We start from the raw sequence: 16,363 nt of genomic DNA, 5'->3' as shown, positions 1-16,363 counted from the left end.
TATATTAATTATTGAATAAATTGAATTGAATTGAATTGAATTGAATGACCAACTGAAGGTAGATCAGGTCGCTCCAGTGGCTTGAGACGTAAGAGAATCTACCTTGCGTTTTCCCTTCTTTTAACGATGTGGTGACGTCATATTGTTGCACGGCCGTCAATGGTTTGTAGGGCCGACCAAGGCACCATAATGATATTGTCACGATGATAAATAATTTCATGATTTTCATGATAATGTTATAATGATTATCATGTTAATCAAGACTCACATAATTGTCATGATGACGCCATGATGATTATCATGTTGATCAAGATTCACAAAATTATCATGATGACGCCATGATGATTATCATGTTGATCAAGATTCACATAATTGTCATGATGACGCCATGATGATTATCATGTTGATCAAGATTCACATAATTGTCATGATGACGCCATGATGATTATCATGTTAATCGAGATTCACATAATTGTCATGATGACGCCATGATGATTATCATGTTAATCAAGATTCATATAATTATCATGATGACGCCATGATGATTATCATGTTGATCAAGATTCACATAATTGTCATGATGACGCCATGATGATTATCATGTTAATCGAGATTCACATAATTGTCATGATGACGCCATGATGATTATCATGTTAATCAAGATTCATATAATTATCATGATGACGCCATGATGATTATCATGTTGATCAAGATTCACATAATTGTCATGATGACGCCATGATGATTATCATGTTAATCGAGATTCACATAATTGTCATGATGACGCCATGATGATTATCATGTTAATCAAGATTCACATAATTATCATGATGACGCCATGATGATTATCATGTTAATCGAGATTCACATAATTGTCATGATGACGCCATGATGATTATCATGTTAATCAAGATTCACATAATTGTCATGATGACGCCATGATGATTATAATGTTGATCAAGATTCACATGGCTGTCATGATGATGTCATGATGATTGTCATGATAATGTAATGATGATTGATATTTTATTTATTGTTTGTTTATTTTTTCCTTTGTTTTCAAACTCCGCCCCTTGACTAACCCCTTCCCCTTACTTTCCCCTCTCCTTATTTATAGAACAATTTTATATTTTATATTTTAGTTATTATACAGACCTGAATGATGGAAGTTTAACTTCTGAAACATGTAGTCTATAATAAAACTCAAGTGGTAAAAAACAAGTGTTTTCTTTAATCATTGTATGATGATTGATCACGTTGATTATGTTCCATTTGATCAAGTTGATCACATTGACCAAGATGATCATAATTAGATTGATCAAAATACAATCGTGTTTAGATACTCAAATTCAATATTTTTTTATAGGCAAAAAAAATATAATAAAATAATGTTTGAAGTTTTGAAACGCGTATTTTAAGAGTGATACTTTTAGCTGTGTATTGAGTCAAAGAAATACTCACAAGTCACATCTAAGGTCTCCGATTCTTCACTCTTCCCGACAGCGTTGTGCACCTCACACTTCACTATGGAGTCGTGGAGCTTCCTGGACACATTGTACAACACCTGGAACAGTCAGTGACGTGTTAGAGTATTATTATTCAACTCACCAATAGATGTCTCTAGTGAAAATTCTAGCGATTCAAGCACTATGTTTCGATATTGAATCATATATATATATAGAACTTCCAAGAATTTGAGTAGTGTGGTTGTCAATCATGGGTAGAATTGGTGAATGTTACACGTGTGTAAAGTTATCACCTAACCAAGCCTTTGATGGTCGTAAGCCCCGTGAATGCCCAAACTTTCATATTCTTCTTCATCTATGTTGAGATGTCAAAAAATAATATCAAAAATAACTACTATAATTGGAGATAATCCAGATTTGTGAACAAGTATTTGGACACACTCAAAATGTTGTAAATAAATTAACTGGTCAATAAGCTAAAATAAGAAAATGAAAAGGATATTTTGTAGCGTTTCTCATGTATGTGATTATAATCTTTGAAAGAAAGAGTTTCTGCTCAATACAAAGCTTCTTTTCATCGCACCAATAGATGTCTCTAGCGAAGTTCTAGTGATTCAAGCCCTATATTTCAAAATTGAAAAATCTGTTTAGAAGTTCCAAGAATTTGAGTAGTGTGGTTGTGAATCATGGGTAGAATTGGTGAATGTTACATGTGTGCTACCGCTATATTGAACAATATCTCATTGGATATTGATCTGTTCCATGTGTCTGAAGGAGTTTTACGAAGCGGGATTCTTCTACACCTTTAGCAATAGTATTATTGCCTATTTTCGTTAATGTATACACTTTAAATTTGAAGTTTGTAATGTGTATGTTAATAATAATAATAATAAAACCCTTATCCACACCCCAATGGTGCATAGGGCACTGCGTCATATAAACGCAGTGTTATCTTGATCGTTTTACACATGAAGGAAAGGTGATCAGCCCTCCGCTTCAGGTACCAGTCTAGGGTAATATTAAATAAATATTACAGTGAATGTTAATGTGTATGTTAATTATATTCTCCAGTTCTTTGAACGGATTATCCAGTTCTTTGGACACGTTGCGCGTGGCAACGAGGATAGCCTGGAACGACTAGTTGTGATCGGTAGCCTGGAGGGAAAGAGAGGGAGAGGAAGATCCCCACACGATGGACCGATCAAATTAAGGCAGCAGCAGGCACCTCAGTGGTTGGAGCGCTACGTGCAGCGCAGTCAAGGGATAACTGGAGAAGAGTCATTGCTTCTGCAAGGGTCACAACCCTCAGCAATGAGGATTAAGACGGAGAAGAAGATGTTAATTATAAATAAATAAATAAATTGAATTGAATGTGTGTAAAGTGATTATTAAAACCAGCCTATGACGATTTTAAGCTTCGTAAATGCCCAGACTTCCATATTCTTCTTTGTGTATGTTGAAATGTCAGAAAATAATAGAAGGTACATTGGTGCCAATGAGATTTTTTTGATATGACTCTAATCGATGATGACTTACCATTTCCGTAGTATAGTCTCCTACTACGAGTTCATCGTTCAGGAACCAGCGGTAGTTCAGGTCGTTTGGATTGGCCTCAGCCTTGCAACCTGCAAATATTAAATAATAATAATATAATAATAAAACCCTTATCCGCACCCCAATGGTGCATAGGGCACTGCATCATATAAACGCAGTGTTATCTTGATCATTAACACACGAAGGAAAGGTGATCAGCCCTCCGCTTCAGGTACCAGTGCAGGGTCATATTAAATAAATATTACAGTGAAAAAAATCACTTAAATTTATTTGACCTCCCCTGGGAATCGAACCTGGGACCTCCAGAACGGTAGCTGAGCGTGCTGACCATTACACTACAGAGGCGGACAAATATTAAATAATTAATCAAAACAACTCTGTATATTTTTGAATTACCTAACGTCCAAGTGACTCTGAAATCTAGCATATGGCTTATGCAATACCGTTTATCATGTCCCTACTCAGGCTTCAACATTATAAGTTTCATAGCCTATGCCTACTCGTGAGTGGATTTACTCTTTATGTTTAAAGTTACTATAATTTCATGTAATTATGACGCTCACTCCTTTCAAGAACGTCATAAATCGAAAATCGTAAATTTTCAGCTGTGCATGTTTTTGGAACGCCCAGAAAATGTACTATATCCCAGCAAAACAGGCATATTTTTAACTTAATATTTACCCGCTACAGGGCAGAAAGTGTTATTTTTGCATTTTGATGAAATGGTATTGTTTAATTATTTTTTTAAATGTACTTAATATTTTTCAAATGGAAAAAAAAAACCTTCAGGTTTTATCTAAAAAGATCTGTTGCACGGTAGAAAGTTCAATTAGTGGCTAGTAACTTATTTTTAATACATTGCATTGTATTTTAAACTTTAAAAACGTTCTCCTGAAAAATCAAGTTTCTTGATTTATGACGTTCTTGAAAGGAGTGAGCGATATGGCTTATGCAATACCGTTTATCATGTCCCTACTCAGGCTTCAACATTACATAATTAGCATAGTAATTCATGAGTGAAAATTGTAGGCAAAAACACTCGCTATCTCGCTAGAGGCATGAGTTTATATATTTCATTGATTCTAAGTTAGCAGTGAAGTTACTTAGGTGTATGATTTTAATTCTTGATTTTACTCAGGTAGTGAATTTACTAATGTGTTCTTATATCTATGAACATACTTAAAACAACTCTGGCCAATGTATGGTCTATATATACGACGGATTCATCAGTTCTTTGGACACGTTGCGAGGATAGCCTGGAACGACTGGTTGTGATCGGTGGCCTAGAGAGAAAGAGAGGGAGAGGAAGATCCGATGGACCGATCAAGTTAAGGCAGCAGCAGGCACCTCGGTGGTTGGAGCGCTACCTGCAGCGCAGTCAAGGGATCACTGGAGAAGAGTCATTGCTTCCACAAGGGTCACAACCCTCAGCAATGAAAAATAAGACGGAGAAGAGATTGATTTTAATATCGTATAATGTAATGTACATACCGAGTCTGACTTCAGCGCCTTCCGGGATTCTCCCGTTAGAAGCGGCTCCGGAGAGAATCTTAACGGACACAACCGGAGCGTACTTCACCTGAAATAAAAGATTCATTTTATTATATATTATATATATATATATATATATTTATATTTTTTTAACCCTTATCCGCACGCCAATGGTGCATAGGGCACTGCATCATATAAACGTAGTGTTATCTTGATCGTTAACCCACGAAGGAAGGATGATCAGCCCTCCGCTTTGAGTACTAGTCCTGGGTAATATTGAATGGATATTGGAGTAAAAAAAAACACCCCCCTTTTGGAGTCGAATCCGGGACCTCCAGAACGGTAGGCGAGCGTGCTGACCATTACACTACGGAGGCGGACATACATATCGTTGTCGTACAGGAGAAAGTAACCAACTAACAAAACATAAAATGTTCAGGAAGGCCTTTTAAGTCACTTTTAACAAGTCAATATATTATACTTCAAAGTTTAAAATCCCTTGTAATTTTTCCAGGGCAATATTAAGCTAGTAAAATGTCAAATAGTCAATAATCACGTTTTTGTAAAAAAAATGCACTTGGTTACATTCTCCTGTATGACTACGACATATACATAATATACACGAATTCTCCCAATTCTTGTGGCTATATATAAACATATACATATGTGTGTTTCCCAGGAACGGACATGCGTACAGCTCAGGCCAATTATTTTTTATGACCCACACGCGCCGTGCGTTGCGAAATTGACCAGCGGCGATTCCCGATGGCCAATTTGCAGAAAATTAAAAACACACGCGACGATATATCGGCGATAACTGTGACGTATCGCGATATATCGGCCAGGTATAGGGACGCTTGGGTAGTAATTCCTCATTGCTAAAATTCCCCAATTAAAATCTTAATTTTTAATTAATGTTTTACTTAGTAAATACCACTATTTCTTAAAATCTACTGTGACACGTGTTTCGATGCATTCCGCATCATTTTCAAACATGTTCATAAATTAACCGTATAAAATCTTAATATATTTATTAAAATATAGTTTTATCTATCAATTTTTAGCGATTTTGACGACAATTTAAACTAATACATGCTTTTTAAGAGAATTTAAACATATCGCAGTCATACAGGAGAAAATGACCGAGTGCATTTTTTACAAAAACTATCATTGACTATTTGATATCTTACTAGCTTAATATTACCCTGAAAAACATCCCAAAGGATTTTAAACTTGGAAGTATAATTAATATATTGACTTGGTAAAAATGACTAACTGCATTGATGTTTATTTTGTTGCCAAGCAAAAGTGACTTAAATGGCTCTCCTGAATATTTTACGTTTTGTTAGTTGGTCACTTTACCCTGTACGACTACTGTATACAAATATATTTTTTGACATCTCAACACAGACGAAGGAGAATATGGAAGTCTGGGCATTTACAGGGCTTACGACCGTCATAGGCTTAGTTAAGTGATCACTTAACACACGTGTAACATTTACCAATTCTACCCATGATTGACAACCACACTCTTAAAAATTTTTTAAACTTCTACATATATTGATTAAACTCGTAACACAGTATGGGCGAGTTCACAACAGCCATCTATGGTGGGATGAGAAAACCTTTATTTGAGCAGAAAATCTTTGATTTGTATGAGTCCGAATCCTGGATTATATTCACACACTCGAGAAACGTTTGAAAACATGATTTTCAATTTAGCTTACAATTTGAACAATTTAGCTTATAATTTGAACAATTTAGCTTATAATTTGAACAATTTAGCTTATAATTTGAACAATTCAGCTTATAATTTGAACAATTTAGCTTATAATTTGAACAATTTAGCTTATAATTTGAACAATTTAGCTTAAAATTTGAACAATTTAGCTTATAATTTGAACAATTTAGCTTAAAATTATTGACAACATTTTGAGTGTGTCCAAATACTTGTTCACAAACCTGGATTACCTTCAATTAGGAGTTTTTATTTTATTTTTTTAAATCGCAACATAGAGTAGTGTGGTTGTCATTCATGGGTAGAATTGGTGAATGTCACACGTACAAAAAGTGATAATTTAAACTTGCCTATGACGGGTTGCAAGCCCTGTAAATACCCAGACCCCCATATTTTTCTTCATCTATGTCAAAATGCGTAAAAATAATTCTTTTATCTCGTGTAATTTTTCAAATTATATTTTCGCTCACGCTTTTATTACGCGCGTTGATTTTAAAACGCAAATTTTATTTACAGCTGAAACTGTCATACGCAAAAATCCACGCGTAATAAATTTCCAGCCTCACAAAATTTTGCATTGTTGTGTGTACCTGTCCGCCTCCGTAGTGTAATGGTCAGCACGCTCGGCTACCGTTCTGGAGGTCCCGGGTTCGATTCCCAAGGGGGGTAAAATAAATATAAGTGATTTTTTCACTGTCACATTTATCCAATATTACCCTGGACTGGTACCTGAAGCGGAGGGCTGATCACCTTTCCTTCATGTGTAAAAACGATCAAGTTAACACTGCGTTTATATGACACAGTGCCCTATGCACCATTCGGGTGCGGATAAGGGTTTTTATTATGTGTGTACCTGCGCGCAGTATTAAATCACTACATTATATGTCAAGGGTTGGGGTTCGAGGTAGACGCGGGAGATCGAATTAAAAAACCGAATAAGAACCGAACCTTTAAAATAAGTCGTTACTTTTGGATTCGATTCGATTTTTCGATTTTGGACTGTTTTTGCTGTCGTGTATATTATGTTATATCATTAAATTTAGTTCTGTATTGTGTATTTTTATCTCTTGATAAATTCGACATTTGACGTTTGACATTTCGCTCACTCCTTTCGAGAGCGTCATAAATAAAAAAAACGTCATTTTTGAGGAGAACGTTTTTAAAGTTTAAAAATTAATACAATGTATCAAAAATAAATATCAAGCCACTTATTGAACTTTTTACTGTGCAACAGATTTTTTAAGGTAAAACCTGCTGGTTTTTTCTCCATTAGAAAAATATTTATTTTATTTAAAAAAATTATTAAACAATACCTTTTCTTCAAAATGCAAAAACAACACTTTCTGCCCTGTAGCGGGTAAATATTATGTTAAAAATATGCCGCTTTTGCTGGGATATAGTACATTTTCTGGGCATTCCGAAAACATGCATAACTGAAAATTGACGATTTTTGACTTATGACGTTCTTGAAAGGAGTGAGCGATTTAAAAGAGTTATTGAAAAGTATGGAGTAACAAAAAAATTAATATACCTAGACTTTTTTTACGTATATTCTAAAAAAATCGTGAGAGAAGTGACGATCGGCTCTCAGCACAGCCGGACGCTTAATGAATGCTATTAACACTAGCAAGTTATAAAGAAGAAAAAGAAGAAGAAGGTTGCAGGGAATATAATAAATGGTGCTTTGAACAGTGATTGCAAATAAAAATATGTCCATGGAAGCCAAGCTAGTGGTTCACAACGGCGTGCTGGTACCGACACTAACGTATGGAAGCGAAACATGGAACTGGCAAAGGAAGGATGAAAGCAGAGTGAACGCTGTTGAAATGCGCTCCCTCAGACGAATGTGTGGAAAATCATCGTATGACAGAATTAAAAATGAAGATATAAGAAAAAAATGTAAGGCTGAACAAGGAATAATTTAAAAGATTAGGAAGAGTTCTTTACGGTGGTATGGACATGTGGAGCGAATGAATAACGAGAGAATGATTAAGAAAATATATGTGGCGAATGTGAGCGGGAAAACAGAACGAGGACGACCGAAAAAGACTTTGGCACGATCAGATCAATCAGAACCTAAAATCTGGCGGTGTTAAAAGTCTGCTTAATCGGAGGGCATGTATGACTAGATGTATGGATGTGAAGGAGGCGAGGAGTGTATGTCAGGACAGAAGAGTGTGGCGTTCCATCCTTTCTGCCTACCCCTGCGGGAAACGGCGTGTTGGTAGTAGTAGGATAGCAGTAACAGGTATCTATTAGTCACATCACTACTTCACACAGTAATATGGTCCGATGAGCATTTTTCAAGGGAAGTTATTTATTAGCAAAATTTTGAGGGAGTCAAATTTATATGTGATTTTGGACTGGAAAAGTCCATCAAATGGATCACTCTCATGGTGTGTTATTATTAGCTAATAAATTAATATGAAAAATCACAAGACTATCGGTAAAATTCTTATTGAAATCTGTAGAGAACTAAGGGAGATATGAAGGTTTAAACTTTAGATATTTCAATAAAACGAAAAACGGACACCGCTATACGTCATCAAATTTTACGTCATCGGGTGTAGTATGCGGCGTATCGCTTTATGTATCTGATTTATGAAGCCGTAAAAGTAGTAGTGTGGATTCGTTTCTGTGACGTCATTCGTTACCTACTTCCGAAAACAACGTTTTTACGACGACGAATTTTGCAAAATAAAATGATGAATGAAAATATTGACTATATCAGCTGTTATAAACACTTGACGAGTCTAATACAATCCTTTACAGGTTGAGTATGTTAAATTAAATTTTCCTCCCGAGTGATAATACTATATTGTCAGACCCGTAGTCCTCTATGGCTCCGAATGCTAGACGATGTATAGCAGCTACTCTAGGCAACTAGAAACTGCTGAAATACGAATGCTTAGGTGGTCAGCTGGAGTGTCCCTTAGAGGCAAAATGAAGAGTTCACGTATTCGTGGAAGCCTGGCTGTAACAGGCATCAATAGTAAGGTAGAGGAAAGGTAATTGAGATGGTATGGGCACATAGGACGCAGAGAACCTGATCATACTGTGAACCAGGCGATCGCCATGGATCTTCCTCGAAAGGCATCTAGAGGAAGACCAAAGAATTCGTAGATGCTGCAGAAAGATAACATCATACTAAGGCAGGCGCGCAAACGTACATAGTGCTAGTACAATTGCCTATGCACAGGCGCTCTCAAACACTTCCATCCAATGCAGCTTACACATCGCTCACTCCTTTCAGCAATGTCATAAATCAAAAATCGTCAATTTTCAGTTGTGCATGTTTTCGGAATGCCCAGAAAATGTACTATATCCCAGCAAAAGCGGCATATTTTAAACTTAATATTTACCCACCACAGGGCAGAAAGTGTTGTTTTTGCATTTTGAAGAAAAGGTATTGTTTAATAATTTTTTAAAAATACTAAATATTTTTCAAATGGAGAAAAAACATTCAGGTTTTACCGAAAAAGATCTATTGCACAGTAAAAAGTTCAATAAGTGGCTTGATATTTATTTTTAATACATTTTATTATATTTTTAAACTTTAAAAACGATCTCCTGAAAAATCTAGTTTTTTGATAAGTTGACGTTGTTGAAAGGAGTGAGCAATATCACTTCTAGCTTCCAAACATCTGGTCATACATGCCCTTCGATTACGTAGACATTTGAGATCACCAGATTTTAGGTTTCGATTGGCCTGGTCATATCAAGTCTGGTCGCCTGTGCACAAGCAGCTAGTGTCAAGTGATACTAAGGCAAGACGTGTACATACCTCCAGCTTGATGTGCGCAGCCCTGAAGGTGCGGTCAGCCGTGTTCTGCGCCTGGCATGCCAGCGTGCCCAAGTGCTGCGCGCGCTTGGGCACGAATCTTAGCACGGAGCGCGCCGTCGCGCGCCGGCCGTCCGCCGTCGGCAGCGCGCTGTACTGTGCGCGCGCGTTCAACACGGTGCCCTCGCCGTCGATCCACGTGATCTAAAAGAAATGAAAGATAAACGTACTTGAAAAAAAATTATAATGTTGGTATATATGATATACAGATATTTTTACAGTGGTGGGATTCAGACGGTTCGCACCGGTTTTAGAGAACCGGTGCCTAATTTTTTTTGAAGTCGCCGAACCGATCCTTAACCCTTTGTTGTCATATAATATTCCGATTGAAATCTTGTATCGGTAACATTTAATTGACTTTTAAATCTGTACCTACCATTATAATTGAAGCTTTTTCAGTTGTTATGTGAATGTTCGGTTTGTGGGTAGAATAAAAACAAATAAATGAATAAATGTAAAAACTTTTACAGGGGGGGGGGGGTAAAGATAGAACCTAAAGGGCGAACCGGTTCTTATTTTTTTTTAAATCCCAGCAATGGTAATATGTTATATCGCTCACTCCTTTCAAGAACGTCATAAATAAAAAATCGACAATTTTCAGTTGTGCATGTTTTCGGAATGCCCAGAAAATGTACTATATCCCATCAAAAGAGGCACATTTTAAACTTAATATTTACCCGCTACAGGGTAGAAAGTGTAATTTTTGCATTTTGAAGAAAAGGTATTGTTTAATTATTTTTTTTAAATAAACAAAATATTTTTCAAATGGAGAAAAAACCTTCAGGTTTTACCTAAAAAGATCTATTGCACAGTAAAAAGTTAAATAAGTGGCTTGATATTTATTTTTAATAAATTGTAATATATTTTTAAACGTTAAAAACGTTTTCCTGAAAAATCAAGTTTTTTGATATTTGACGTTGTTGAAAGGAGAGAGCGATATGTAATATATAATGGCGCAAACTCACCTCTGCTGCAGGCTTTCCACCTGCAGAAACGCATTCCAACTCCACCGGCTGGTCTTCCGTGGCCTGCAGCAGGCTTCCCTGCAGGATCTGAGGGGCTTCTGGCGGGACCAGCACCGTAATGGAGGCGAAACGAGAGCGGATAGCCGGCTGGCCTGCAATGGGAACATACGTCATGCTGGTGACAAGTTGAGCTGGAGAGATAACAGTGTAAGTTTGGAAACATACGAGTGTAACTGTGTAGGTCATCACCAAAAGTCACATTTCCAATATTGCACAAAACATCATTTAAATGCAAATCTGTTCTGTTTACTGTATTCCATCTTTTTTTTTTATTTTTTTATTCGTATACATTATTTAAATCTTTCATAGCCTATGCCCACTCGTGAGTGGATTTACTCTTTATGTTTAAAGTTCCTATAATTTCATGTGTCCGCCACCGTAGTGTAATGGTCAGCCCGCTCGGCTACCGTTCTGGAGGTCCCGGGTTCGACTCCCAAGGGGGGTTAAATAAACATAAGTGATTTTTCACTGTCATATTTATTCAATATTACCCTGGACTGGTGCCTGAAGCGGAGGGCTGATCGCCTTTCCTTCGTGTGTAAACGATCAAGATAACACTGCGTTTATATGACGCAGTGCCCTATGCACCATTGGGGTGCGGATAAGGGTTTTTTTTATAATTTCATGTAAGTCATGACTGAATTACATGAAATTACGTTATGTCTGTTTTAACGCAACACCAACTTACCCAACGGTCCCGGGCTGACTTGACACTGATATTTAGCATCGTCTTCCAACTGGACAGGGAAGATATCCAACGAATAGTCACCTGGGAACAAAGCACGTCACATTATACAATTTGTAAACGCCATGGAAAATTTCTAGAAGAAAACTTTACTAAACACCATGGGATCAAATACATTTTAAAAAGTCAAAATATAGTCCTTACTAGGTGGAAAAAACGCCACACCTATAAAGTACAATTTGATTTGTAAAACGTCCAAATTGGTTTTTAAAACGTCCAATTTGGATTGGATATGGGAATCCTCCATGTTTAAATAAAATTTCAAACCCTCGTTTAATGCATTTCGATAAAAAAACTTTTATTTTCGTGAATGGTGCACTGAAATCAGTTATAGCAAATAAAAACCTATCAGCGGAAGCTAAACTGGCAGTGCACAACGGAGTCCTGGTTCCAACTCTAATGTATGGAAGTGAAACATGGAGTTGGCAAAAGAAGGATGAAAGTAGACTGAATGCAGTCGAAATGATATCTCTCAGAAGAATGTGCGACAAAACGATGTATGATAGATGTGCGAATAGTGAAATAAGGAAGGAATGCAAAGCTGAGATAAGCATTATCGATAAAATTAAGAAAGGTGTGTTGAGATGGTTTGGACATGTAGAACGAATTAGAGAGGAAAGAAGGGTAAAACTAATTTATGAGGCGAATGTAAGTGGAAAAAAGAGCAGAGGAAGACCGAGAAAAACATGGCACGATCAGGTATGCCAAATACTTGAAAGTGGTCAGGTTAGGAGTCGTAACAATCGGCGGGTATGTATGAGGAGATGCATGAACGCTGAAGAGGCGAATAATGTTTGTAAAGACAGAGTGTTGTGGCCTTCTATTCTCTCTGCCTACCCCTGCGGGGAAGCGGCGTTATGGTCGGTTAGTTAGTTAGTTATTTTCGAAAAACATCCTATTTGATTTTTAAGGCGTCCAATTTCATTTGTAAGTCGTCCAAATTGATTTGTAAAACGATCAATTCGAAGTGAAAAATATATAGTTTTAGCATCGTGAATCAGCGCTTATTTTAATTCTACCGTATATTTGACAAATTTTAATTAAGGGACAATTCTGTTCCGACCACCCCACAGTGCGATGGCTCGGCTGGAAGTCGGTAACTTGCCCCCCCTGTAGCGAGGCGTTGGATTAAGCTTTGAATGAGGTACTACCCCCAACGACTCTCATTATCACTTGGCACTTTTAATGATTATTACCGGGAATTATGTGCCACCGTGCTTTAATACAGACCAGTTACATTTCGATGTTATTACCAATTACACGAGACTCGATGATGCCACGTTTCTACTACGCGATTTCGAAATAACACGGCGCAAAAATATAAAGTATCGGTCATTTAAGGGGATACAACGCAAACACAGAATTCAATTTATTTATTGACTTGGGACATACCTACATCCCCCATTAGCTACTGTTGTCTCCCATAAATTATCGCTGCACGTGTCAAAACTGTCACTTAGAATTGTATAGCTTCATAAGGACCGTAGTCCATTTGATCTTCACATTCGTTTGATAATGCCCTAACAAGGCGAAACAATTGTCACAATATAATTTTTTATGTGTTTTTGTTAATAAAATACAACTTAGTAGACTCAAAAAATCTGGGTTTGATTTAAAATTAATACATAAACAGAATTCAATCTCTAGCAGACCACTGGAGAGGTCACACGTCTCTTTGCGAACGATTTTTTTAAAATGTATTGTATATTGGATTTTTTTAAAGAATATATCGACGTGCCCTACGTAAAGCCCAAATTTGAATAAACAAAAAAATATGCGAAATAAATAACGTCTAGTTTTCTGGCTTATAAAACGCTTTCTACATCAAATTTTCGAAATGAACTGAACTCCTAAAACGCTAACTACTTAATTTTGACAAAGCATAATGTTTTAAACGATTTAATACATTATTTTATCGTGTTTTTGAATGTAAAATACTAGTTTAGAATTTCAGATAAAACCGTTAATTGATAAAAAAAAATACGTTGAAAAAATCTTGTAAGCTCTCTCCTGTAAAGTAACAGATTTGCAGATAGAGTACTTTACGTAGGGGCCGTCGATATTATATTAAAAAAAAAACATATTTTTATAAATTTTTAAACTCCTTTCCTTTCAATAACTTTTTCTATTCCAAAACCATATAATTATTTCGAAGAAAAGCTTATTTTTTCAATGCGAAAACGGTATTTTAAGAAAAATATCAATTATATAAAGTGTTACCTGGATTTAAAGAAAATAAAATTGCGACATAACGAATACTGGGCCTTGACTATGTGTAACAGTAATTTGTATTAATATAATATGTGGTGAAGGGTAGTATTGTTTGCATGCTGTGTTAGTGATTGTCCTGACGAAGAGACGGGTACGTCTCGAAACCGGTAGACGTAAAAACCTCGGTGAGTGGTTATATACTAATTTTATTAACATTTTTGTAAAAAAATAAATAAGTGTATTAATATCATTTTGAGTGTGTCCAATTACTTGTTCACAAATCTCCATCATCATCATAACCCTTATTCGCACCCAACGGTGCATAGGGCACTGCATCGTATTGACGCAGTGTTACCTTGATTGTTACTTACATGAAGGCAAGGTGATCACTCCTGCGCTTCAGGGACCAGTCCAGGGTTAAATTAAATAAATACTACTGTGCAAATTCACATAAGCAATATTTATCACACACACAAGTCCCGCAAATGCCCAGATTATTCCATATTATTCTTCATCTGTGTTGAGATGTCAAAAAAAAATACTATGATCTTATTACGTACGTACAAAATAAAGCCAAATTAACAGAAAGTAACGGGTAGGCCAAAACTCATGGCCGTCGAAGTTTTATTGTTTAACAAGGATTTAATGCTAATTTTGTTTTAATTGAGTTCAAATTAGTACTATTTGTCTTCATTATATAAAAATCAGCCTACATTTCGGCGAGAGGGGATGAGGGTGCAAAGTTGGTATCGTAAATTACCCGAATTACAAGAAAGTTGTAAAAATTCTCCACTTAATTGTGTTTTCTGATCCCTTCCGGTTTGGCGGCAAAAATCGCGCAAGTTTTACCAACTGAACGAAAAGTAAACGAAATTTTCTCGAAGTTTTAGTATAGAATATCATAGATGAAGAAGAATGTGGAGTTTATGGATGTAAAGCATACAGTTGGTTAAAGAATGATGAAAGGACTTCTTTACAACATTTTGAGTGTGTCCAAATACTTGTTCACAAAATCTGGATTATCTCCAATTACAGGAGTTATCTTCATATTATTTTTGACATCTCATCAAAGATGAAGAAGAATATGGAAGTCTGGGCATTTACGGGGCTGACGACCGTCATAGGCTGGTTTAAGTTATCACTTTACACACGTGTAACATTCGCCAATTCTACCCATTATTGACAATCACACTACTCAAATTCTTGGAAGTTCTGTATATATGAACCAATTTAGAAACCTTGTTCTTGAATCACTAGAACTTCACTAGAGACATCTATTGATGAGACGTAAAGAAGCTTTACAGAACTTCCAAGAATTTGAGTAGTGTGGTTGTCAATAATGGGTAGAATTGGTGAATGTTACACGTGTGTAAAGTGATCACTGAAACCAGCCTATGACGGTCGTCAGCCCCGTAAATACCCAGACTTCCATATTCTTCTTCGTCATTGATGAGATGTCAAAAATAAAGGACTTCTTTACATATTTTTATTACTCATGTATGATTCACAGATACACACATACACACCCTCTTACATACACACACACACACACACAGACACACACACACACAGACACACACACACACACACACACACACACACACACTCACCCCAACCACAAACATTACTTTCATTAATCGTTAATTATAATAAGAATAACATCGGTGGATTATTGTAATTGGCTGTAGATTTATTTATTGTTATTGTATATAGTTTTGTCCGCCTCCGTAGTGTAATGGTCAGCACGCTCGGCTACCGTTCTGGAGGTCCCGGGTTCGATTCCCAGGGGGGTCAAATAAATATAAGTGATTTTTTCACTGTAATATTTATTCAATATTACCCTGGACTGGTACCTGAAGCGGAGGGCTGATCACCTTTTCTTCGTGTGTAAACGATCAAGATAACACTGTGTTCCTGTGAAGCAGTACCCTATGCACCATTGGGGTGCATTTTGGTAAAGCATTGCATTGGCATTGAGGTAAATTTTGGTGTTCAAAGCCATATTTTAAATTAATTTTAATTTTGACTAATGTGTGTAGCAATTTATTATCCAAATTTATTATTTGGTACGACTGAGTTGGAATAATGTCTCTTCTACCCTGCCTACACATAACACAATAAAAACATGTTAATGTATTGTATATACATGCATATATATATATATATATATATATATATATATATATATATATATATATATATATATATATATATATATATATATATATATATATATATTATATATACGTATTTATTCAAGCCACGAGTAATTCCTAAGGGTGTATTAAAACC

General features: G+C 36.1%; 1 protein-coding gene across 7 annotated transcripts in view; it reads right to left on the bottom strand.

Annotated features, from left to right (window-relative positions):
- The window catches only part of LOC148303073 (irregular chiasm C-roughest protein-like), a 142,589-nt gene that overhangs the window by 20,109 nt on the left and 106,117 nt on the right, over positions 1–16,363 (bottom strand). For all 7 annotated transcript variants that reach the window (XM_088270499.1, XM_088270501.1, XM_088270500.1 and 4 more), the window contains 6 exons: positions 11,804–11,884; positions 11,056–11,207; positions 10,034–10,234; positions 4,512–4,599; positions 3,003–3,091; positions 1,462–1,564 (listed from right to left, as the gene is read on the bottom strand). In XM_088270499.1, coding sequence (XP_088126625.1) covers positions 1,462–1,564; positions 3,003–3,091; positions 4,512–4,599; positions 10,034–10,234; positions 11,056–11,207; positions 11,804–11,884 — 714 coding nt within the window. The remainder of the gene's footprint in view (positions 1–1,461; positions 1,565–3,002; positions 3,092–4,511; positions 4,600–10,033; positions 10,235–11,055; positions 11,208–11,803; positions 11,885–16,363) is intronic.

The sequence above is a fragment of the Brachycentrus maculatus genome, unplaced genomic scaffold, assembly GCF_059751285.1.
Source record: "Brachycentrus maculatus isolate JH-2025_06_01 unplaced genomic scaffold, ASM5975128v1 h1tg000387l, whole genome shotgun sequence".
NCBI lineage: Eukaryota > Metazoa > Arthropoda > Insecta > Trichoptera > Brachycentridae > Brachycentrus > Brachycentrus maculatus.
The sequence above is the reverse complement of the archived record's forward strand: the minus strand, read 5'-3'. Positions and strand labels throughout refer to the sequence as shown.